This window comes from Odocoileus virginianus, chromosome 33 (genome assembly GCF_023699985.2).
Source record: "Odocoileus virginianus isolate 20LAN1187 ecotype Illinois chromosome 33, Ovbor_1.2, whole genome shotgun sequence".
NCBI lineage: Eukaryota > Metazoa > Chordata > Mammalia > Artiodactyla > Cervidae > Odocoileus > Odocoileus virginianus.
The window spans coordinates 17980476-18006603 of NC_069706.1; the positions used below are offsets into that span (position 1 = coordinate 17980476).

The window sequence follows — 26128 nt, forward strand, 5'->3', positions numbered from 1 at the left end:
AAACCATTCTAAGAGGCTTGATTTGACAAACCATAAAGTATTATCTGTCAGCTTCCTGGGAATACTGTTTGGCTCTAAGCGTGGAAAGATGTTTTCAGCTCCTGACTGTTCTTGCCTCTTGTTGATCTCATGGATTCAGTGTTGTCACTGTTCACTTTGTGAAACTTCCTGACAATCTACTGTCTTTACTTTTCCCTCTCTTACCCCTGTCTCAGTCTCCTTTGTGCCCTGTCTTTTTCACACACTTTCCCACCAGCTATAAGGGTCCTCTGAAGGTCATCCCTCCATACAGAGGCCCAAAGACCATGGCTCCAGATCCCATATCTTGGTCTCTCATCAGTCCCTGTAGGAATTCACCAGAAGCATAATAGCCCAAAGCAGAATTCATCTTTCCACAAGAACACCTCACTTTCCCATTTTGCCCATTTCTTCTATAGCTTCTGCCACTACTTCGTGACCCTTTGCTCTCATCCTTTTATTTAACAAGTAGCTAAGTGTCTACCATGTTCCAAGACTAGACATCTGTCTAGTTCCAGACTAGACATCAGGGATATAACTGAGCAAAACCAACACAGGGTCCCTGAAAGATGTTTCAGAGTTAGATGGAAAGAAGTGTAAAATTACCACTGGGGTTAAGTGCTAGCTGAGAAACCCTCCCAATCTATAATATCCTTCCCTTCTCATAATCCCTGAAGCCTGCATGCTTTTAATACCAACCTGCTTATGAAACTCCTTTCCTCTCTTCTGACCATCCTCCAACTTCCCCAAACTTTTTCTGCTTTTAGCATAGACCATGCTTACCACATCAGTGTGTGTGTACCCCCTGAGGTCCTGAATAGTCCTTTGAGAAATAGAAATAAAATATTACAAGTGCTGTTTCTTTTAATTTTTATTGCTTCTTTAAAAATGTCTATTACATATATATAATTGAATTATTAATAGTTTAATAAATTTATAAATACACACATGGAAGCTATGGGCTCAGGATTTTTTTTTTTTTTTTTTTTGCCACACTGTGTGGCTTGTAGTACCTTAGTTTCCTGGGACATGGCAGTGAAAGTCCTAACCACTGAACCACCATGGAATTCTCAGGGCTCAGAAGTTTTTTAATTGAAAGAAGTAGATGATCAAAAACTTTGTAGACCACTGACCTATACCCTTCCCTAATTAGACAGTCATAATATTTTTTCCTTATTTGTTTCATTTATGTTGGTATGGTCTCCTTAACCAGATTGTCAGTTCCTTGAGCACATAGACAGTTTCTTATACCTTTCTAGTATATCTCATGGCCTTGTCTGTGGTTGTCACTAAATTTATGAGCACTTACAAATACTTTGCTTCAATTGATCTTCTCCAGGAAGTCTTCCTCAAGTCCTCTGCCCTCAACCAAACCCATGATGACCACCTACTCTGAATTCCTATATAGCAGTCTGCAGTCATTGCCCTGCTGATTATGTACCATTGTGCCTTTTCTGTAGCTTCATGTGTCAGATTTGTTCTGCCCAGGTAACATCCTTGATAGTTGAAGGCAGGTACCATGGCCTCACGGTGTCTAACCTGGGAAAGGGGATATCGTAGTAGTATATGACCAGTAAAGCTTTGCAGGTTCAATCGCCTAAGACTACTCAATACCCTTTGAGCTTTCAGTTAAGGCAATAATAATCCTTCATTTGCCTCTGCTTGAATTGGCTCAGTGTGGTGTAAGCCAGAAAGAGGTGTATGTGCCAGTACATGAGTGAGATAATATTGTTGTGTTGGGGGATGTACATGGGTTTTTTATTTTAAAATATGTACTGTTTTACCATGTTTTAGAAAGGAAACATAGTATCAGATAATTTTGCAAGTACTGTACTTACAGAGTCCATTTAAAGAGAAAGTTTAATATTAGTATAGGTAGTTCTGGAGATGACAAAATCACGCAGACAGCCTCTGAATGACTGAATTTGGAGAACTCTAATCCAGCTTGTTTAGATGGACAGCTGGAGCCCTAGAAGCCCTCAGTCCCCATATCTTTATTAGGGGCTTCTTTCTCCCTAATCCCTCATGTAGACCTAAGTAGTCTCCTGTAACCTCACTTGCTATAAGAGCTTAATAATAACCCAAATGTATTTCATTAATTGCTCTGAATCCCAATAGGCAAATGAGAACATGGAAATCTTCCCCCAAGGTAGACAATCAGAAGAATAGCTTCTGAGAAATAACAGCGGTCAGAAAGCTAAGCCTCTGTCCCGAGGGACTCAGCTGTGGTTCTTTTTATGCATTGCAGGTCCTAGAACTTTTCTGTGCTCCAAGAGGACCACAGGACAGGAACACCCTTGGAATTTGCAAGCCATGGCAGCCCAGGCTTCACTGTGGGTGTCATCTGGGGCTGATGCAACCCAGCTCTGCTTTGAAGCCCACTTTCAGACTCTTAGTAGAGTCATGTGTTGACTCATTTTCCATCCTCGAAACATTGTCTCCTCATCTACTTCCTGGCTTCCTGTTTTCAGAATGAACTTTTTATTCCTTTACTTGAAATTGGACTACCACAGTTTAACTGTTTGGAAATTTCAAACATCATTTCTTCTCAGTAATGAGCAAACAGTTTACAGTTCAAAATAGAAGGTGGATCATTTTCCAATATCTTAGGGGGTTTCTCAACAGCACTTGCTGAAACACTTGATCAACATGGGGAGGGTATGAAGAAGCACTCTCGTTCTTTGTTGGTAGGAATATAATTTATGGATTGTTCATAGGAATGTAAATTGGTAGAACCTCTTAGAGGGTACTTGTAGGGACTATCAGTAAGAGTTCAAATACGAGATCCATTGTTTAAAATGGCGAAAGACTGAAAATAACTTAAATGTCCATTGGTGGAAGATTGGTTAAATTATAATGCAGTCATATGTTGGTATTTTGTGCAGCTGTTAAAAAGAATGAAGCAGTTCTATACGTGTAAATATAGAAGGAACTTCAAGTTGTTTGTGAAGAAGCAGGGTTCAGAGGTTTCATTTTTGTAAGAAAAACTACTAGGTATTATAGAAGTATACTTACATATGCATAGAATATCCCTGGAAAAACAAACTTCTAATAATTGTCTCTGAGAAGGGGAATTGAGAGACAGGAAGAAGAAGAAGATTTTGTTTTACATTACATCTGTTTGTATTATTTGAATTATTTTTTACTATGTGCTTATATTAGCTAAATGATTTTTAAAAGTTTAATCCACAGGAAATCTTAAATTGTTTTTGATTTTTCAAATGACCAATATTTAATTTAGTGGCTGATGAACTGAAAAAGTTTAAGAAAATGTGTACCTCTACTTTATGTAGCATTGGAAAGACAATAACAATCTCACCTCTTTTTCCCTTTTAATAGCTCACAGACACAGACCTGATTAAACAGTGTATAGATGAATGCACAGCCAGGATTGAAATTGGACTGCATTACCAGATTCCTTATCCAAGGCCAGTAAGTGTGACTTCAGTTAGTATGTGGTGTGTACCTATCCTTGTCCACCCAGTTATTTCCAAGAATATATACCAAGAGGGCTTGTGTTTGCCGAAAAGCCTAGAGCCCCTGTAGGAGGCATGTTGGAAATAAGTTATGCTTGCATGGCCACCAACCCATTACAACAAGCTAAAATGTCAATGAATGCCTGACTTCTCCTACTTATACAACTTTCCCCTAAATGGAAAGGAAATCCAGCTCACATTTATATAGTTTTCTAACTTTTACCTTCCTTATGGAAAGATCTTTATTTCTATTATTTTAAAAAACAGGTTTATTGTTAATAAAGAAATAAAATTCAGGATTTCCCTGGTTGCCCAGTGGTTAAGAATCCACCTGCCAATGTGGGGGACACGGGTTCAATCCCTGACCCAGGAATATTCCACATGCCACAAGGCAACTAAGCTCATACATCACAACTACTGAGCCCTCACTCTAGCACCTTCGAGCTGCAGCTACTGCACCTGGGTGCCCTAGAGCCCGTGCTCTGCAAGTGGAGATGCCACCACAATGAGACGCCCGTGCACCACAACTAGAGAGTAGCCCACCTGCAGCATTGAAGACCCAGCACAGACAAATTTAAATAAATAATTTTTTTAAAAGAATAAATAAAATTCAAACTTTAAAGGAAAGCATAAGACAGTGAAAATTGTCAAAAATTCTCACCCTGTGGGAGTGACCACTATAACTTTTAAGTTGGACTGTATGAAATTGCCAATATTCTACTCTTGACCTACAAAAACAGCAATTTTATATTTTATTGACTCAGCCTAATAGTTTGGTAATATATCCTTTTAGTCTTTTTTTCTATACTCATGTACATAAATTTTCTTAAAGTACATGGGAACCTAGGCATACTGTTATTGACTATTTCTTTTACTTCCCTTTTTTGCATATCTCTGCTTCCATCTTTTAAAATGGATGCATTGTATCCTTTTGTAAGAATATGCCATAATTTAACTAGTACCCTTTCACTGGACATTTATGTTGGTCCAGTTTTTCACTCTGCACAGAACAAGTTTGTATACACACTTTTCCCTCACCTTCTTTGGACTCTTGTTTCACTATGTGACCTGTGGTTTTTCCTCTCCATGCAGGAAATAGGGCAAAGAAGAGCACAAGCTTTGGAGTCAGACAGATCAGGATTCAAATCCTGGTTCTACCACTTAATATATAATCATGAGCAAGTTATTCAACCTTTTGAGCCTCCATTTTCTCATCTGTGAATATTAGAATAATATTCTTTGTGAGATTATATTGAGAATTAATGTATATAAGCACTACAAGGAATAATGAATCAGTACAGAGTCACAAGCTGGATGTACCAACTGGATTTAGAAATAGCAGAGGAATCAGAGCTCAAATTGCCAACACCCATGCTTCATTGACTGTGTTAAGGCCTTTGACTGCATGGATCACAACAAACTGGAAAATTCTTCAAGAGATGGGAATAACAGACCACCTTACAACAGTTAGAACCAGACATGGAACAGCAGACTGATTCAAAATTGGGAAAGGAGTATGTCAAGGCTGTATATTGTCACCCTGGTTATTTAACTTATATGCAGAGTACATTATGTGAAATGCCAGGCAGGATCAGTCACAAGCTGGAACCAAGATTGCTTCGAGAAATATCAACAACCTCAGATATGCAGATGATACTACCATAATGGCAGAAAGCAAAGAGGAACTAAAGAGCCTCTTGATGAAGGTGGAAGAGAAGAGTGAAAAAGCTGACTTAAAACTCAGCATTCAAAAAACTAAGATCATGGCATCTGATTCCATCACTTCATGGCAAATAGAATGGGAAAAAAATGGAAACAGTGGCAGATTTTATTTTCTTAGGCTCTAAAATCACTATGGATGGTGACTGCAACCATGAAATTAAAAGATGCTTGCTCCTTGGGAAGAAAAGCTATGACAAACCTAGATAGTGTATTAAAAAGCAGAGACATCACTTTACTGACAAAGGTCCATATAGTCAAAGCTGTGTTTTTTCCAGTAGTCATGTATGGATATGTGAGTTGGACCATAAAGAAGGCTGAGCGCCAAAGAATTGTTGCTTTTGAGCTGTGGTGCTGGAGAAGACTCCTGAGAGTCCCCTGGACTGCAAGGAGATCCAACCAGTCAATCCTAAAAGAAATCAACACTGAATATTCATTGGAAGTACTGATGCTGAAGCTGAAGCTCCAATACTTTGACCCTGATGCAAAGAGCTGACTCACTGGAAAATAGCCTGATGCTGGGAAGGATTGAGGGCAGGAGAAGTGGGTGACAGAGGATGAGATGGTTGGATGGCATCATGAGTCAATGAACATGAGTTTGAGCCAACTCTGGGAGATAGTGAAGGACAGGAAAGCCTGAGATGCTGCAGTTCTTGGGGTTGCAAAGAGTTGGAGATAACTTAGCAACTGAAAAACAACATAGAGTTAGCACTTAGCAGAGAGCATAGTACCTAGTAAATCTTTGGCGAATATCAGCTGCTGCAATGATTGTAATTCTTTTATTAGCTTTATTTATTTGTTTTTGGTTGTGCTGGGTCTTCATTGCTTTTGTGTGGGCTTTCTCTATTGCAGCAAGCGGTGGCTACTCTTCGTTGCAGTGCATGGGCTCCTCATTGCAGTGACTTCTCTTGTTGTGAAACACAGACTCTAGGGAGCTGGGGCTACAGTAGTTGCAGCACACGGGCTCCGTATTTGTGGTGTGTGGGCTGTAGGGCACACAGCCTCAGTTGCTGTGGCATACAGGCTTAGCTGCTCCTGGACCAGGGATCAAACCCATGTCCCCTGCATTGGCAGGCAGATTCTTATGCACTGTGCCACCAGGGAAGTCCTGTAATTTTTAATATTGTCATTATTCTTATTATTCAGATTCATCTGCCTCCCATGGGCCTTACCCCACTACGAGGCCGGGGACTTCGAAGCCAGGAGAAACTGAGGAAATTTTCCAAACCAATATATCTCAAATCTCATGATGAAGTTTCATAACCCAGAATAAAGTTTTTTTTTTTTTTTCCGAGAATGATAAGCCAACTAAGCCTTGACTGTAAACTAGTTAACAAAATTCTTCTTGATTAGGAGCAAAAATCCAATTATCTTCTTAAAACCTCTGAAATATTGGTACTGTCCGAATGATGCATGCTCACACATCACTACAGTTTTCAGGATCTTGCTGCCTGATGAGATAAACACTAACCTTAGAGGTCATGGACCTTATATCCTCACTGAAGCACCACTTGGAAACAAAACTAAGGCCTGTGGGCAGAAGACTGAAGGGTGACAGAAGCTTTCAAGGGAATGCCAATCACCAGACATGCCAGCTGATATGAAGAAATTAGCCAGTTGATGGAAGTTCTCATGGCTACTTTAGAATTATACAGTACCCCTCAGAATATTTTTAGGTCTTTTTTTTTTTTTCCAAGTTATAGATTTACTTAAAAGTGGGCTTTTTGTGTGTGCTTTGTTGTCTTTTGGAACTTCCCATTTCCAGATAAAATTCCCTTAAAAAGTGCATCTTTGAATCAATCATGGTTTTTCATTGAAATTTTATGAGACACATCTCTGCCCCAGATGTACACATACACAAAAGCGTATCTGTTAGGTAAATGCATATATTTAGTTTATCTTAAAGCCTGTGATTACTTTGAATACACCTAAGACCTGAAAGGCTCACTAGAAATTCATACTGCATTCATTATGAGAATTTTATCATAACATAATGAGGAAGTACAAGAGCTAAGCTGGCTTTCAAATTATGTCCAAACAGAAATGGAACAAATCCTCTTACCTCCAGAGGGGATGGGTAATCACCAATAAAGAAAAATCTCTATTTATTTTGGTCTCTCTGTACCATTTACCAAAATGGCCTTGTGACCCTCAGAAGCAGTAGTTGATAACTTCCTGCCCATACCTAGTTTAGGATTCCCTAGTCACACAGTCTCTAATTTAAAGTATATGTTTTTCAGCTTCAAATATATTCCTGTGAGCAGGAGCATACTTTTTCATGCTCAGGTTAAGTAAATATTGCAGGGTTTGTCAATAACATTGAGAGCAAATATAATACTGTGTCAATAGAGATATAGCATGTACATATTTAATAAAAATATAGCTATAGGCCTTTGATGAAGAGAGAGAAATGTAAATGTGTTGGTTGGCGTGTTGGCCACTCCACATTCAGTGAGCACATACCCCAGCCTAACTTGACTTCGGAGACATCAATACGCTGTTCCATCAGTCAGTCTCTTTCTGTCTCATCTCACTGTGGAAGTATTTCCCTACCAAGAGGTGGTTCTAATGTTTAAAGTTAAGTGTTTCTAAAACAATATAAGGCCTGTGAACTCAAGCCAGCTACTTTATCTGGTGGTCAGTCAATGAAACAATGACGTGTTCTTGGGGTGGAGGAAAAACTAGCTGTGCTGAACTTAGTGAAACATGACTTGCTGTCCCCATCATGATCACTTTCTAAGTAATTCAAGGTGATTTTGAATATGCAATTTTTATCTTACTCTATGAGAAGTAGAAATCATCCTTCCTCCAAAATGGAAGGACTCCTCCAAAATGAAAGTCCATCGAATTGCTAGTTAACCTCTAAGTACCTTCTGTGTGCCAGGAATCTTAAGCTAAATGTGAATTATATATGCCTACCTGCCTTTGCAAAGATGCATACTCTGTTACACAAAATCATAATTTCCTCCCCAACTTTCCATGAAACCTACTTGTTTATAATAACTTTTTCACTTTCTCTTCTACCCCCTATTAAATCTCCTTCTTTGGTCTTTGGAAGCATCCCCTGCACCCCCTCTTTTAATGACATTTTCTTCCAAGGCTGACAAGGACTGAAAACTATTTACTCAAGAGCCATATTTTTAGAGAGAGAGAACTAGCTTGGTGACAAGGTTTTCTGATGTCATCTGCTGAGCTATTTATAGACAGGGCCTACAGCTTCTCACGGAGCTGATCTCTGGCCGTTTCTGCTCCAGAGTTCCAGCCTCTAATTCACCAGGACTTCTGAAGAACCTACTGCACTTTCCCAGAGGGAAATTTTTTTAAATTACAAAAATTTAATCCATCACATACAAACATTCTGTCCCTTGACCGCTGAGGAATGAAACAGTCCCTGCCTCCATCAGCTTTTTGCTGCTGAAGCTGGAGTTAGATAACTATAATTGAATTTCAGTTGTCCTTTTAGCAACCTCTTTACTGCCTTATATTTTGCAGTCTGACTTACCTCAACCAGTCTAAGATTTCAGGGATTTGGGTTCCTGACCACCTTTCCATCTCATATGACTTAACAATCTATTTGGAATAATAGACAATATGACAGTTCTAGCTATCTGTTAATTCTGATTTTTTTTTCCCTCCATTGGAAAAAGTTACTTTTCTTTAAAAAAAAAAAAGCTTTTGAACCACATACTTAAGAGCTGAGAAAAAGTATCTCCTCCTCACTCTTTATTGCCCACTGGCAAGATTTGGAGAACCACACCACCCCACCCCCCAGCCCCACCCTGCTTTTGCACTTAGGATCAATTAGATGATTTGCTGACCTCAGAATTCAGAATCCTCAATCATAATTTGATTGACTCCATGTTCCCATGAAGAAACAAGTTTTCTGAAATATGTTTATGTGGTTCTCAGAAGCTTTGTTCAAGAAAAACAGTCCAAGTCAGAACGTTTCTTCTAGTGTAGAAGCTGGGAAGCCAGGCCAGACACATTAAGACTCAAGAAGTCTTATGTCTTTGCTCATCTATGAGCTGACCAATGGAATGCCTTGGAAGTAGCTATTTAGAGCCAAAGAGCTACATGAGAGTTAGTTGAGAATGCATCAAGAATTTTGTTTTTATCTCCTTTGGGATTCTCTTCCAGCTGGCCCTGGGAAGAAACAGTGATAAACTAGAAATTTCTTGGACATGGTTGTTGGAACTACACATCTCTAAAATTCCACATCACAATATACCCAAGTCCTCAATAAGGAGGCACCATGAAGCAGTGAAAAATGAATGGGTTCTAGAGCCAGAAAGATCTCGGCTCAAAACCTGGCTCCTCAGGGTGAAAGAACTGGGTGATCATAGGCAAGATACTTAGTTTTCCTGAGCTTCTACAGGGGAAAACAATCATAGGAACAGGCAAGATATCTAAAAACCCAAGGATAAACCATGTTAGTCACTCAGTCATGCCCGATTCTTTGTGACCCCATGGACTGCAGTCTACCAGGCTCCTCTGTCCATGAGATTTTCCAGGCAAGGATACTGGAGTGGGTTGCCATTTCCTTCTCCAGGGGATCTTCCCAACCCAGGGATCAAACCTGGGTCTCCTGCACTGAAGGCAGTTTCTTTACCGACAGAGCTACAAGGGAAGCCCATGGCAAGCAACAAATAATAGTTCTCCCATGCCTCCTTTCTTCCTGAAATTTCTACCCACCTGTGTAAGCTAGTGAAGAAGAATTGGGGGTCCAATTCTATCACTGGCTAGCTGTAAAATTGAACTAGTTACTTTTCTAAGCCTCCATTTTTGCATCACTGAAATGGAGACAACAGTGATTATAATTCAGTCACTAAGTTGTGTCTGACTCTTTGCAACACCATGGAGTGCAGCACACCAGGCTTCCCTGTCCTTCACTATCTCCAGAGTTTGATCAAATTCGTGTCCATTGAGTTGGTGATGCTATCTAACAGACTAGGAGAGAAGCAATTAAAATTCAGTGACAGTTATGGCAAAATAATAGGAAAAAAAAAAATCAGGGAGCTTAGCCACATGACTCAAGGTCTAGGCTGAAGAATCCTATTGCCTGTATTCAAAACTAGGCTCCACTATTTTAGTAACTACCTGACTTGGAGAAATATTACTTTCTCTATATCTTGGTTTCTGCACCCATAAAGTAAGGATAATAACTTACTTTATAGGACTGCTCTAAAATACCTAGATCATAGCAAGTGCTCCATTAATATAATTGTCATCATCATTGGGGCTTCCCTGGTGATCATCATCATACCATGTGACTCTCAAGAAAGAAAAACTATATTTCAGTCAAGAATGATACTTTTTTATTTTGTGTTGAAACACGTGCCATCAATTATCTAGCTGGCACAGAGAGGCTACTCCTCGGTTTATCCAGTGCTTCTGAGGCCTGTCAGTTGGGAGTTCAATGGATAGGACATAGTTGGTGGAGTGCCCTGTTGTGGAGAGGGTACCTCTCCGGGCACTTGTTTTGTAGACTGGACACACATAAATGTTCTGATGCAGAAACGTTGCACTTTCCCCAGGTTTCAGCCAAATGATGGGCAATGGATCATAGAGGATTTTGGGGAAAGACTCCCCGATCTGCATCTTTTTCCTGTCCCAATGGGCACCTTCTAAGAAGAGTCCTTTTATGTAGGCCCCATCTTCTGGGTTACTCTCCATGACTGTTTCTTGTGTGGTTACCTGAAAGACAGGAAGCTGTGAGTTCCATTGTTACCTGCCATGTTCCTAAATGAGGCAGCATTAAGAGACTGAAAAGGTAAAAACTGGCTTTACTGTCTGTCTCCCAGGACACAGACTTCTCTGATAATATTCCTACATGCTACATGGGCCATGTCTGATTTCCAGTCAGCAAGAACCAGGAGGCCACCTTAACTATTACCTAGCTTAGTGACCTTGTATAATCTTTCCCCTTTCTGAATATGGATCTGTAAAGTGAGGGGTTAGATTCAGCTGCATGCTGGTAAAACAGTTCTCTAGTAGAAGAAGTACAACTTTGATTTTTAGTTTCTGTCAATTTCTGTGGTGTAAAGAGCCCCACCATGATCAATTTCAGTGTATCCATTATTTAACAACCACCTGTAACTGGCTCTGGTGAGTTAGTATGAGCCAGTCCCAGCACACCATTGTTTAGATTCAGAGCTGATAAACTTCTTTAAGGTTGCGGAGTAGAAGGACGTGTGCTCATCTTCTCTTGTAAGAACACCAAAATCATAACTAGCTGCTGAACAACCATCGACAGGAGAATGTAGTATCCCACCAAAAAAAAAAAAAACAAAAACAAAAACAAAACACGCCACATCCAAGGGCAAAGGAGAGGCCCTGACAAGCTGGTAGAAGGGGCAAAATCACATTTAGAATCAAACCTCAGACCTGCCAGAGATGCTTGGAGGGTACAAACAACACTGTGAGCACCAGGACCAAGGGAAAGGAGCAGTGACCCCCACTAGAGACTGAGCCAGACCTGCCTTTTGAGTGTTTGCATGTTTTCCTGTGGAGGCACAGGTCAACAGTGGCCTGCTGTGGGGACAGGGGCTCTGGCAGCAGCAAACCTGGGAGGCGTGGTATGTGGCATAAGTCCTTTTGGAGGAGGTCACCATTAGCTCCACTATAGAGCCATCAAACAGACGACCCACAAACTGGAGAACAGTTACACCGAAGAAGTTCTCATACTTGTAAAAGTTCTAGGGCCCACAACAGGTTTCCCAACCTGGGGATCCAGCAAAAGGACTGAGAACCCCCAGGAATTTGACTTTGAAGGCCAGTGGGATTTGATTACAGAAGTTCCACAGGACTGGGGAAACAGACACTTGGAGGGCACAAACAAAACCTTGTGTGCACCCAAACCCAGGAGAAAGGAGCAGTTACCTCACAAGAGACTGAGCCAAACATGCCTGTGAGTGTCCAGGAGTCTCCGGCAGAGGCGTGAGTTGACAGTGGCCTGCCATGAGGGCAAGGGCACTGACTACAACAGTCCTGGGAGCTGTGGTGTGCTGGCAATAAGTCCTTTTGAAGGAGGTCACCATTACCGCCATTACGGCTACCATGGTGTGGCCTCAGGCCAAACCACAGGGAGGGAACACACTGTGTTGTCCCCGCTCCCCCCATCAGCAGAAAATCAGATTAAAGATTTACTGGGCTTGGCCCCACCTGGCAAAGCAAGACCCAGTTTTCCCCACAGCCAGCCCCTCCCATTAGGAAGCTGCCACAAGCCTGTTACCCTCATTCATCAGAGGACAGACAGAATGAAAACCACAATCACAGAAAACTAGCCAAACTGATCACATGGATCACAGCCTTGTCTAACTCAATGAAACTATGAGTCATGCCTTGTAGGGCCACCCAAGATGGATGGGTCATGGTGGGGAGTTCTGACAAAACATGGTCCACTGGAGAAGGGAATGGTAAACCACTTCAGTATTCTTGCCTTGAGAACCTGAGGGTGGTAACAGACACCGTAAGAGGTCCCCAAGCTGTAGGAGAAAATAAACTACGAGTGGCAAATTTTTTTCCCTTCTCTGTTGACAACATCTGAACTCAACTTTTCTCAGACCTTGAGCTAACCATTTTTTATTATGGAAATGTTTTTCTTAAGCTATGTTAATGAAACTATATTTTGCTTTGGAATTTGCCTTTCTTCAAATTGGTTCCACCTAAGACTAACCTTTTTTTTTTTCTTCAAAGCTTGGGCTGATAATGACTCAACCAACCAGTATTCATGTCAATTACTTTATGGCTGGGGGATGACTCAACTTGTGCCATTCTATCTCAAAATGTATATTGTGGGAGAGGGGCCTGGTGAAACTCCCTCAGACTTGAGGTGTCTCTCTTCAGATTAGAAACTTCCTAACAGACATAAAATGCCTTGCTAAAAACTAGCAAGCAGGCACTCTTTCTGTCCCCTTCTGATGTCTATGTCAGAAGCTTTCCCTATCTCTATTATACTTTAATGAAACTTTGCCACACAAAAAGCTCCGAGTAGTCAAGACTTGTCTCTGGCCCTGGATTGAAATCCTCTCCGATGTCATGAATCCCAGGGTAACATGGCTCGCAGCCACAACCTTTCAAACACCATGAGTGTATGAAAAGGCAAAAAGATATAACACTAAAAGATGAAATCCCCAGGTCAGTAGGTGCCCAATAGGCTACTGAAGAAGATCAGAGAAACAGCTCCATAAGAAGTGAAGAGTTTGAGCCAAAGTGGAAAAAATGCCCAGTTGTGCATGTGTCTGGTGTTCAAAGTAAAGTCTGATGCTGTAAAGAACAATACTGTATAGGAACCTGGGATGTTAGGTCCATGAATCAAGGTAAATTGGAAGTGGTCAACAGGAGATGGCAAGAGTGAACACTGACATTTTAGGAATCAGTGAATTAAAATGGACCAGAATGGGCAAATTTAATTCAGATGACCATTATATCTACTACTGTGGGCAAGAATTCCTCAGAAGAAATAAAGTAGCCTACATGGTCAACAAAAGAGTATGAAATGCAGTACTTGGGTGCAGTCTCAAGAATGAAAGAATGATTTCTGTTTGTTTCCAAGGCAAACCATTCAGTGTCACAGTAATCCAATTCTATGCACCAACCACTGGTGCCAAAGAAGCTGAAGTTGAATGGTTCTATGAAGACCTGTAAGACCTTTTGGAACTAACACCAAAAAAAAAAAAAAAAAAAAGATGTCCTTTTCATCATACATGTCCTTTTCATCATATGCAAAAGTATAAAGTCAAGAGATATCTGGGGGAACAGGCAAGTTTGGCCTTGGAGTACAAAATAAAGCAGGGCAAGAATAACAGTTTTGCCAAGAGAATGCACTGGTCATAGGAAGCACCCTCTTTCAGCAACACAAGAAATGACTTAACACATAGACATCACCAGATGATCAATACTGAAATCAGATTGGTTATATTCTTTGCAGCCAAAGATGGAGAGGCTCTATACAGTCAGCAAAAACAAGACCGAGAGCTGATAGTGGCTCAGATCATGAACTTATTGCAAAATTCAGGCTTAAATTGAAGAAAGCAGGGAAAACCACAAGGCCATTCAAGTATGACCTAAGTCAAATCCCTTATGATTATACAGTGGAGTGACAAATAGATTCAAGATATAGATTCAAGAATAGATCAAATAGATTCAAGAACAGATCTGATAGAGTGCTTGAAGAACTATGGACAGAGGTTTGTAACACTGTACAGGAGGTGGTGATCAAAGTCATCCCCGAGAAGAAGAAATGCAAAGAGGCAAAATGGTTGTCTGAGGAGGACTTACGGATAGCTGAGAAAAGAAGGGAAGTGAAAAGAAAAGGAGAAAAGGAAAGATATACCCATCCGAATGCAGAGTTCCAAAGAATAGCAAGGAGAGATTAAAAAAAAAAGCCTTCCTCAGTGATCAATGCAAAGAAATAGAGGAAAACAATAGAATGAGAAAGACTAGAGATCTCTTCAAGAAAATTAGAGATACAAAGGGAACAGTTCATGCAAAGATGGGCACAATAAAGGACAGAAATGATATAGACCTAACTAAAGCAGAAGATACTAAGAAGTGGTGGCAAGAATACACAGAAGAACTAGACAAAAATGATCTCCATGACCCACATAACCACGATGGTGTGATCATTCACCTAGAGCCAGACATCTTGGGAGTGTGTAGTCAAGTGGACATTAGGAAGCATCACTATGAACCAAGCTAGAGAAGGTGATGGATTCCAACTGAGCTGTTTCAAATCCTAAAAGATGATGCTGTGAAAATGCTACACTGAATATGTCAGCAAATTTGGATAACTCAACAGTGGCTACAGAATTGGAAAAGGTCAATTTTCATTCCAATCCCAAAGAAGCACAATGCCAAATAATGTTCAAACTACCACACATTTGCACTTATCTCACACGCTAGCAAAGTAATGCTCAAAATTCTCCAGGGTAGGCTTCAACAGTATGTGAACTAAGAACTTACAGATGTTCAAGCTGGATTTAGAAATGGCAGAGCAGCCAGAGATCAAATAGCCAGCATCTATTGGATCAAAAAAGCAAGAAAGATTCAGAAAAACATCTGCTTCATTGACTATGCTAAAGCCTTTGTGTGGATCACAACAAACAGCGGAAAATTCTTAAAGAGATGATAATGCCAGACCCCCTTACCTGCTTCCGGAGAAACCTATGTAGGTCAAGAAGACCTGGACATGGAACAACAAACTGATTCAAAACAGGGAAAGGAGTATGTCAAGATTGTGTATTGTCACCCTGCTTATTTAACATATATGTAGAGTTCATCATGCAAAATGCCAGACTGGATGAAGCACAAGCTGGAATCAAGATTGCCAGGAGAAATATCAATAACCTCAGATGTGCAGATGACACCACCCTTATGGTAGAAAGCAAAGAGGAACTGAAGAACCTCTTGATGAAAATGAAAGAGGAGAGTGAAAAGCCTGGCTTAAAATTCAGTATTCAAAAAAGTAAGATCATGGCTTTTGGTCCTATCACTTCATGGCAAATAGTTGGGGAAACAATGGAAACAGTGACAGACTTGAATTTCTTGGGCTCCAAACTCAATGCAGATGGTGACAGCAGCCATGAAATTAAAAGACGCTTGCTCCTTGGAAGAAAGATTTGACAAACCTAAACAGCATATTAAAAAGCAGAGACATAACCTTTCCAACAAAGGTCCACATAGTCAGAGCTATGGTTTTTCCAGTATTCATGTATGGATGTGAGAGTTGGACCATAAGAATTGAGCGCCAAAGAATTGATGCTTTTGAACTGTGGTGTTGGAGAAGACACTTGAGACTCCCTTGGACTGCAAGGAGATCAAATCAGTGAATCCTAAAGGAAATTAACCCTGAATATTCAATGGAAGGACTGATGCTGAAGCTGAAGCTCCAATACTTTGGCCACCTGATACAAAGAACAGACTCATTACAAAAGACCTTGATGGTGGGAAAGATTGAAGGCAGGAGGAGAAGGGGACGACAGAGGATGAGATGGTTGGATGGCATCACTGACTTAATGGACATGAGTTTGAGCAAGCTCTGAGAGGTGGTGAAGGACAGGAAAACCAGATGTGCATCCATGGGGTCCCTAAGAGTCAGACACAACTTAGTGACTGAACGACAACAACAACAAAGGCCAATCAAGTTCATTTATAAACTAAATTAATATCTAAGGCAATTATTTTGTGACATCTGGATGAAATGATCTCAAAGGATCTTTCCATAAAATTTAAAATTCTACAATGCTCTATTAAAGTCTGTCTTACTCCTTTCTCTCCAAACATGGATTGGGTGATTCTTGACTATTGGCATCCTTTGACTTTAAGCAAAGCCCTACACAAGGCCTTTAACATCCTTCCAAATGAAAAGTCCACCATGTTGAATAGACAGTATAGAATATGCTTTCATTATTCTTGGTACAGCTGTGGCAGAGTTCTCCTCTGGAAAGATTCTTTTTTTATATACACAAGAGAGAAAGCATTGGGAATCCTCTGATTCAGTTGGGGATAACTTGGAGCTACTTTGCTGCTGCTGCTACTGCTGCTAAGTCTTTTCAGTCGTGTCTGACTCTGTGCGACCCCTCAGGCGGCAGCCCACCAGGCTCCTCCGTCCCTAGGATTCTCCAGGTTAAAATACTGGAGTGGGTTGCCATTTCCTTCTCCTTGGAGCTCCTTTAAGTCATGCTAAATACTTTATTTGCATCATCTCAGAAGTATTTGAACCTTAACACATCTAAATGTTTGGACTCAAGGAAATGGACAACACTACTTTCTCTGGTTGCCCCTTTGAGCTGTTGTACTGTAAAATGCCCCTACCTCAAACTCAAATCCAATGTGGTCAATGGGGATGGTGTATTTCCGAGCATAATTCTGAGAGACACCTGTCAAAAAAGACTGTGTAAAGTAGAATCCAGAGATCCAGAAGACCACAGGAGGTCCATTGTCAATCCAATCCTGGAGAACCACAGAAATAAAAATGCAAAATCAATAATACATCAAAGATAGTTCAAAGACAATAATAAAAATGAGTCCCATAAAGAAATAGGCTTTTTCTCATTTTTCTGGAAACAGGCAGACTTTGTAGTTTATCTTATATTTTCCCACTTTGAAGTAAAAAGCACTGGTGCAAGCTGGTGTCAGGGATACAGTAGAGAGTGGGAGGGACTATAGCAGTAGAGAATATATGTCTTGTCTAAACTAAGCAGCAGCTACTCAACTCCAGCAGTAGTTGCCAAGCAGGTATGCAGGTCCATTAATTCAGGTCTTCCTTTTTTTGCAGGACAAACATCTGTATATTTATATATAATAATCCAATATTTATATGCTAGCTCAAAGTTTTCTTTTTTTAAATACTTTAAAAATTGTATTCACTTTCATTGCTGCACAAACTTTCCTCTAGTTGCAGCAAGCAGGTGCTACTCTGTAGTTGAGGAGCACAGGCTCTAGGGTGCTTGAGCATCAGTAGTTGTGGTGCATGGGTTTAGTTGCTCCAACTGCATGTGGGCTCTTCCTGGATCAGGGATCATCCGCTATCTCCTTCATTGACAGGCAGATTCTTTACCACTGAGCCACCAGGGAAGCCCTCCGATTTTTAAATTACCAGGTAGCCAAACCAAGTCTATCTGTTAGCCCATGAGCTGCATGTAGCCCATGAGACACCGGTTTGTAGCATTTATTCTTGTTCCTATTCCTGCCTTTATAGGCTATAAACTTTTCAAGGACTTTGAAAGCCTCCCTCCTGTTCTCAACCCTACTAAGAATTTCCAGTAGGTGCTCAATCCAGGATTCTCTGTGGCTACCCTATCCCCTTCTACCTCTAATCTGTCATATTTCAGAATGTCCTCTCCACCTGAATGAGAATCCCAGGTGCCCAGTTGCCCTGACTCCGAGGTACCTGGAAGAAGGCCAGGCGGGCCAGCAGGTCAGCCACATAGCCTCCCAGGGGCTTCAGTGATGGGTAGGACTTTGCCATCCACATGGCTGGCACTTTACCCACAAGCATGCTACTGAAGACATCCTCCAGCTCTGAGGACATCAGAACCTGCCCTTTAATTGCCCGGCCCAGATCGATGAGGCTTCTGTGGACCACTTCTGTCAATCTGCAAGAACAAAGGAGAAGGCTCAGCCTGGCTCTCACTGACCCCATTCTACCCCAAGTGCACTGCCTCCAAGCCTCCTTTTACTTCTCCTCCCTTTAAAAAGTCAGATATATACATTCATGAGAGAAGAATTGTAAGGATGAGAAAAAAGTAAGTCACCCATTCTCTCACCACCCAAAGATAACTCTGATGTATAGCTTTCTAAATTTTTCTATATGTAAACACAAATTATTTTTAATGGGATCATATATGTGTGTGTGTGTGTATGTAATTTGTTTTTCTCTCTTAGCATAAAGGGAACATCTTTCCTAGTCAATAGAGACCTACCTAAAATCATCCTTTTTAATGACCGCAAGGTGTTCCATTTTATCTAATTATTCCTCTTGCTGAAACATATTATTTCTAGATTGTTGTTACTATAAATAACATTACTAGGGGCATCCATCTATATCAAACTTTGCAGAGACTTATAATGATATTCTTAGTAAAAGTAGAACTTCTGGGTCAAAGGGTAATGCAGTTTTAAGGCTTTTTCTTTGTTTTAAAAACAAAATTTTTTTATAGACTATGAGGTTCATGCCTACCTGAGAAAAGGCAGCTGAAGGGCAGCCTAAAAGATTCTAAGATCATCTGCCGTTGTCTCTGGCCTCTATTATGGGGAGTCACCAAGTCCAGGGGGGCCTGAGACTGCCAAAGAATCTGCTACCAGAGAGAGCTTGTCATGTCCAAATATTTACGGAATCCCAGCCAAATGGACATGAGAATGCTTAAACCCGAGAAACAGATTCCTGAATGTGTAACCATTAAACATTTATATTAAGAGGAATTTAAGGTTCAAACACGTCATTGGTGTATATACTTAGCTGAGGAGTTAAGAGCAAAACTACCCTCTAAGGGATTATACCACAGACCTCTATTACACCTAAAGACCTACTTGCAAAAGTTCTATTTCTATTCTTGCAACTATGAGATCTACTGGTTTCAAGATTTTTAGTACTCAAGGAGGAAAGTTTGCCCTAGAAGATGCAATAATGGTTCCCCTGAACTGGAAGCTGAACTGTCATTCTGGGCTTCTCATACCACTAGGTAAATAGACAAAAAAAAAAAAAAAAAAGAGGGTAATGGGAAGGTATGTTACAGTATTGCCCAATGTAATTAATCCTGAGCATCACTGAAATATAAGTGCTGTTACCCTCTTCTCTTATATTATAATGGCCAGTGGTAAAGGCTAGTGAAAGTCACTCAGTTGTGTCTGAGTCTTTGCGACCGCATGGACAACACAGTCCATGGAATTCTCCAGGCCAGAATACTGGAGTGGGTAGCCTGTTGCCTTCTCCAGGGGATCTTCCCAACCCAGGGATCAACCCCAGGTCTCCCGCATTGCAGGTGGAGTCTTTACCAGCTGAGCCACCAGGGAAGCCCAATAATACTAGAGTGGGTAGCTTATCCCTTCTCCAGTGGATCTTCCTGACCCAGGAATTGAAGCGGGGTCTCCTGCATTGCAGGTGGGTTCTTTACCAACTGAGCTACTAGGAAAGCCCAAAGGCTAGTGAAGGTGACTGTAATCACCAAGAGCTCCAATGACCTGAGGGGCAAATGAGTGGCGGAGGAGGAAAGTCATTGGCCTGGTGTCTGGATGAACGAGGACTGCATCCTATCATACCAAGGTATTGACTCAAGTAGTCAGCAACCTTGACTCTGTATTTTGCTTGGTCACCCATATGGCCAACTGACTACTGACTCTAGAGAGTAACACTAAAGCTAAAGGGGTCAATCAATTCTTAGATGAAATTCTTCCAGTTCCCTTGTCTTTCAGAGTCAGGGCTGTCCCTATAACTAAGCAATGACCATTGAGCAAAAACAGAGACAGTAGCATTTAGAGTCTGTGGTCACAGGCTCAGACATTTGGTGTATGTGCTTGGTTGAGGAGCCAATGGGGCGAAGTTACCACCTGTGGGATTATGACTGAATGCCCCTAAGTCAGAATCTCGCCCAGGCGGAAGGATCTGGCAGCGCCATGGGCGCATCGGCTGTCCTCGGATAGCCGGTCCCCCACCATCCCTGCCAGCAGGCTGCCACCAGCATCCCTGGGGGCATGGTGTGGTGTGCCCTGCTGTGCATCAGGACTGGGGTCCGGTGCAGAGAGTCCTTCGTCCTGAGACATGGGGCATGGCTGGAAAGGCGGGCACCCTCTCGCCCCACCCTCTTCCCCACACGTTCTTGGGGAAGCAGGTGCTAAACCATTCCATGGATGACCTGCTTCTGGTCCTGGAATTATTACATAGCAGAGCAGCTCCCTCACTGCAGTCTATTGAAAGTCAGCCCTTGACACAAGGGTTTGTAGTAAATGAATAAAATTAGAGGAAAACAATGAGGATAAAATATTTATTAATTAAAAAATTTAAAAAACAAAATAAAAATAAGAGTATGTGGAGCAGCAAGAACCTTGACTTGAAGGTGGAAGAGATGAGTTCTCATCTCTCCTAGATGGTGTTTTGGAATGCTTTCAGTTTTGACTATCTAGAAATTAAATCAAGGTGATCCCATTGGGTTCTGTGCTCTGGAGAAGTGAGGGGTGACTAGAATAGAAGGCCAAAGACCCTTAGCCCCATGCCATCTTATAATAGCCGTTCCTTGCCCCTGGAGTAGAGGCAATGGGTTGAACTTCTCCCACCCTTTTTAAGTTTACCCTGATGTCACATACTGCCTAAGTGCAGGGGCTTTGGAATCAGTCTGAGTGCAAACTCAGTTCAGTCACTGAATCACTGTGTGACCTTGGGCAAACCACTTAGCCCTTCTGGGTGTCAGTTTTCTCATCTGTAAAACAGTAGTAGAGGGAGTACTAATTGTGCGTATTCTGAAAGACTACTGTGTGGTTTGAATGCAAAGGCCTGAGTGGTACTTGGCGCCATATCTGGTAATAAAGGCTCAATAAAAGTGGCTTTCATGATTACTTTCACTATTAGCCTATTGGTTTTAACCCCACTTTACAGATGTCACTGATGCTGGGAGGGATTGGGGGCAGGAGGAGAAGGGGACGACAGAGGATGAGATGGCTGGATGGCATCACCGACTCGATGGGCATGAGTGTGAGTAAACTCTGGGAGTTTGTGATGGACAGGGAGGCCTGGCGTGCTGCGATTCATGGGGTCGCAAAGAATCGGACACGACTGAGTGACTGAACTGAACTGAACAGATGTCACATGAATGAATAAGAGCAAATGAATAGAAGGAATGATTTAACCCTGGACCAACACATGCTGGGATGCCCCTATTTATAGGCCTTCCTCCAGGTAGGGCAAACCAACTCTGCACAGCAACCTTTATCAAGTGTCCTTTCTAGTTACTGCCTACTAGATCCTTCCCCTCACACTCTAACTCCCAGGATCCAAGTAAGACCGTACAGCCCACCTGTTGAATCTGATGAGCTCTTGCCTTAGGACAGTGTTCATGGATTCTTCATAGACCACAGGGTACAACTTCATGACCAGCTCCAAGTCAAAGTCATTGGGAAGCTTGGAGAGTACGTCCTGGGCCAGCTCCTCAACCACTTCCTTAAAGTGTAAGCATCAGAGAGGCGAGTGAGAAACAAGACCCCTGCGCTCTGGCTTTGTCCAAGTAAACCTAAGGCAGAGAGCATTTGTCTTTTTAAACTTAGTCTATAAGAGCTTCTTGGGAGCTCTCCTACAGAAGCCAATTCTGCCTCAAAGGTAAGGAGGCTACCCATGCTGGCCCCAGACTTAGGGAGGACATTGCCTCTAAGCCAAACAGTGAGAGTCCTGGCCAGAGCGAAGGCCTGAGGTTTGGGTGAGGAATTCTGGCTCAGCCAGCCTGGTAGCATTAGGGAAGTGCTGAACCCTGCAGAACTCCTCCAGTCTTTAAGGTCACTCCTGGATGGATGCAAAACCTGCAGATATGCAAAGCCAACTATATGCAAAATCCACAGCTGAGAAAAGTTGAACATGGGGTGGCTTAGAAGTTGGAGATGAGAAGAGAAGGAAAAGAGAGAACAGGACAGAGTCAGGAGATGTGGTTTTGGGTCTGGCACTGCCTCTGGGTTTATGAGTGCCTTGAAGTGGGTCACTTCTTGTACGGCTCATTTTGCCCTCATCTGTAGACCAAGTGAAATGATCATAGGAGGCACCCAAAATGATTCCAGATGTCTCCAGGACTTGGAGAAATAATATTGAATCCTATGGTGAGAAAGTCACTCTCTTGTCAAGTTTTAGCCACCTTTTTCTTTTCATTCCCTTCAAAGAAAAAGTCTCAGGTCAGGTCAGGACTAATTAAATGCTCTGTAACATTTGTCGATCCTCCTCTTTTCCCAAGCAGCCAGCAAGACCTCAGCAGCAGCAGCCGGAAGAACCTAATAATGTTTAACCTTCATTTTCTTTTTGTGGCTGTCATGACTTTATCGAAATGGTACTGGATTTGTTTTCACTTACTATCCTGATGTGCAGTTTTTTAAATGTTTTTAAGCAAAAGAGGTTTGGTTTAAAATATTATGTAAATGGAGTATAGATGATATGTGGATATAACAATGAATCATGAAGGTTATATAGGAATAACTGATATTTTAAGAAACCAGCTCAGTATTTAAGGGCGCTCAACAGTAAGACCAGGGCATCCATGCCCTTCCTCAGGGGTCTGCCACGCCTCTGCTTTTCTTCCTGCTTGGTCATCACCCATAATCCTGCATACCCACTACAGGGAAGATTGCCTAGGAAATTGAATTCAAGGTTGGTTACCTGAGGGGACTTGCCACTCCCTCCTGATTGCCTAGGGAGGGTCAGGAGCACTCCTTGAAATAGCTGGTTGGTTTCCTGGTTGTCTTTGGTGATGTCAGCATTCTCATGGAGGCCAAACACTTCAGGATGGGCTGTGATAGGGAGGGTTCTGAGATAGTCGATATAAGACTGGAAAGAAAATCTTCAGTTAATGTAAGTTCAGGTTCTTGGGGTCCCACAGATCATCCAGGGTTTGGCCAGACCAGACTCACATAGAAATCACATTGTTTCGGTAGCATAGGTCATATACACACACATGCACACACCACCAGGGCCAAGTCATCACAGGCTTTCCCTCCTACGGGTTTCTGAACAGTGAGTATGAATATGAAGGTAGATGGGTTATCTCCCCTCCCACCTCTGCTGGCTTCCTTCCTGCTCCACTAGCAGTCTTGGTTTTGGAGACAAAATTGGATTTGGATTCAGAAAGAACTGGATTTGGGTCCTAGCTCCATCTTAAACTAATTGTGTAACCCTGAGCTAGTCACCCGAAAGCCCAGTTTCCGTATCTGCAAATGGGAAGATAAACGAGGTTATGAAGGAATAAGGCCTTGGTATAGAACAGGTACTTGATAAAAAGCAAGCCCTTTTCATCCTTCAGATCTCTTGTTTTCTTCTTCCATTTATCATTCTCCATCCGGTTCTTCTGTCCCTCCCTGTGCCACCTTCTGAACCGTCGTTTTCAAGTAGCAGTTTCCAACCTGTTCACCAGCAAAGCTTCATCTTAACCATCCCTTCCTTTTTCCCCCAGATGGACCCCATATTTGGAAAGATCTTGTCTACCAAATGCCTAGGATTCACTAAATAGTAATAATGTCTATCTTGTAGGCTTTTTGGAAGATTTGAAATAGCTTATGGACCCAAGTCAGGAAACCCAAGCTGTCCCTGGGCCCTCCTTGGATACAACTGCAACCCTAACCACATGGAGACTGGCAAGCTCCTCCTGCCCCTTACCTGGTAGGAGCCATGAGGAGGGATGTAGTAAGTGTCTCCAGGAGCAAGAAAGTAATGGTCCTGCTCGACTTCCTCACAGAAGAACGTGGACAGAAGGGATAGCAGGAGCCTCCGATCTTTGTCATCCGTCACTCTACCTCCATAATTACATTCCCCTGGGGACAGCCAACAGAAGAAGTTGAATCCATAATGAACTTGGTCATTAACCTAAAACAGAGGATTCCTCCAGCCAACAATGAGACACAGGGTTGCTAAAAACCATGCTCAGCTTAGTTTAAGACCAGGCCTTTTTGGTATTATGGTTGCTACAAAAATAATACATGTTCCTATATTAGAATTTAGAAAACAGCAATAAACTGAAATAAAAGCAATACTGTCACCAATTATTTCAACTAAGGTAACTTAACATTTAGGCATCTTCCAGATATTTGTCCGGATGTTTGTGTATATGTGTACATATATGTGAAAAGCAGTATAGAAATGTGGTTCAGGGTAAGAACTGTGGCATGAGACAGTACTGAATTCCAATTTCAGCCAATTTCTAGGGTCCAACTTTTGCCACTTATTAGCAGTTTCTCATCTGTCAGTAAGAGATAACTGCATACCCATCTTACATGGCTGTGGTTAACAATACTTATAAAACATTTAGCACAATGCTTGGCATATAGAAGACATTCAATTACCACTTTCACAAATTTAGAAAATTGAGACTATCCATAGACACTAGGATATGACTCTCCTACCCCAACCCCCATCATCAACATCATTCTCTGTAACTCAGGTTTCTACACTCAGATTTCTACAAAAAGAATTAGGTAATTCTTTTGAGGAGATAGCAACCCAGGATGCATTTTCTAGCTGGATCAGATTCAATAGTATGTGTGTTACCTGATATTTGGAAGTTGGGAACAACACATTAGTCTGAAAGGAAAAGACACATCTCTGTGTGTGTGTGTGTGTGTGTGTGTGTGTGTGTGTGTGCACGCGCACGCGCGCGCATACACAGCCTCTCCTGAAGGGTGGGTTCATTTCCAATTCCAACCATGCTAGGAAGGGGCAGGGCTATGGACATGAAGCAGGAAGTATGACAAGTTGAAGAGGCTTCAGCTTCTCTTGGCGTTGGAGGGGTCTAAATGACTAAGAGGAACATCTTGGTGGCTCATGACAGGAGAAGTAAGAGACTAAGGGGGCGTTCATACCTACTGAGTAATAATTTGAGTCCTGAGGAAACTGTTTTACCTTAAACCACCACCTAGATCTCTCTGTTGACTTCTCAGGCCTTCAGAAAAATTTAGTGTGAACATTACAGTTTGTCCCAGCTGTAAATAGGTTCATGATGACACTAGAACTACAGTGTTAAAGGGAGAGTGGTTCCCCCTGATGTCAGCGTGGCAGTGCTAGAAGGAACCAAAGAGGGACTGCAGGTGAAGGTAAGCCTGAGGTGCGGAGTCCGGGCTCAGGGAGCCACCACCCCTCCCTCATCAGCAAATTTTACTTCAGGGGATATCCTTAAGGCCCTGGGTTTTATGTTTATGAAGGAAGGTGCATTTCTTTACTTACATAGCTCTTCTTTACAGCAAGAACACAAGTTTCTACAGAGACAGGATATGTCTTATATATCTTCAAGATTTCCCACTGGCTCTGCCACAAGGCTGGGGGTACCAGATTAAGAATGTATTCAACTTCAGTCCATCTATTTAGATCACCACTCTCCAAACAAAACCTATCTCTTCGGTTAGTTTGTCTCTTGGTCTCGAAACTCTAATAGTGTTCTCTATCTAGTTCTTCTTTCCTTCCAGGCACATAGGAAGGTTACCCTTCCCTTCTCCTACACTTCCCTCACTACACTTCTTTTTTTTTTTTCATTTATTTTTATTAGTTGGAGGCTAATTACTTTACAATATTGTAGTGGTTTTTGTCATACATTGACATGAATTAGCCATGGATTTACATGTATTCCCCATCCCAATCCCCCCTCCCACCTCCCTCTCTACCCGATCCCTCTGGGTCTTCCTTGTGCACCAGGTCTGAGCACTTGTCTCATGCATTCAACCTGGGCTGATGATCTGTTTCACCC

The 26128-nt window shown here is 41.9% G+C and overlaps 2 protein-coding genes and 1 long non-coding RNA gene across 7 annotated transcripts in view; 2 read left to right on the forward strand and 1 right to left on the reverse strand.

The window, feature by feature from the left end:
• The window catches only part of LYRM1 (LYR motif containing 1), a 33269-nt gene extending 26256 nt beyond the window's left edge, over positions 1-7013 (forward strand). The window contains exons 3-4 of the mRNA XM_020895496.2: positions 3358-3450; positions 6360-7013. Coding sequence (XP_020751155.1) covers positions 3358-3450; positions 6360-6476 — 210 coding nt within the window. The 3' untranslated portion in view covers positions 6477-7013. The remainder of the gene's footprint in view (positions 1-3357; positions 3451-6359) is intronic.
• Positions 7014-10505: 3492 nt separating this feature from the next.
• The window catches only part of DNAH3 (dynein axonemal heavy chain 3), a 236481-nt gene continuing 220858 nt past the window's right edge, over positions 10506-26128 (reverse strand). For all 5 annotated transcript variants that reach the window (XM_070460978.1, XM_070460977.1, XM_070460979.1 and 2 more), the window contains 6 exons: positions 24052-24206; positions 23059-23226; positions 21722-21864; positions 18106-18310; positions 17028-17165; positions 10506-10907 (listed from right to left, as the gene is read on the reverse strand). In XM_070460978.1, coding sequence (XP_070317079.1) covers positions 10554-10907; positions 17028-17165; positions 18106-18310; positions 21722-21864; positions 23059-23226; positions 24052-24206 — 1163 coding nt within the window. In that variant the 3' untranslated portion in view covers positions 10506-10553. The remainder of the gene's footprint in view (positions 10908-17027; positions 17166-18105; positions 18311-21721; positions 21865-23058; positions 23227-24051; positions 24207-26128) is intronic.
• Positions 18066-24422, forward strand: LOC139032830 (uncharacterized). The gene is made up of 2 exons (XR_011485451.1): positions 18066-19815; positions 23926-24422. It is a non-coding gene; the product is annotated as an uncharacterized lncRNA (long non-coding RNA).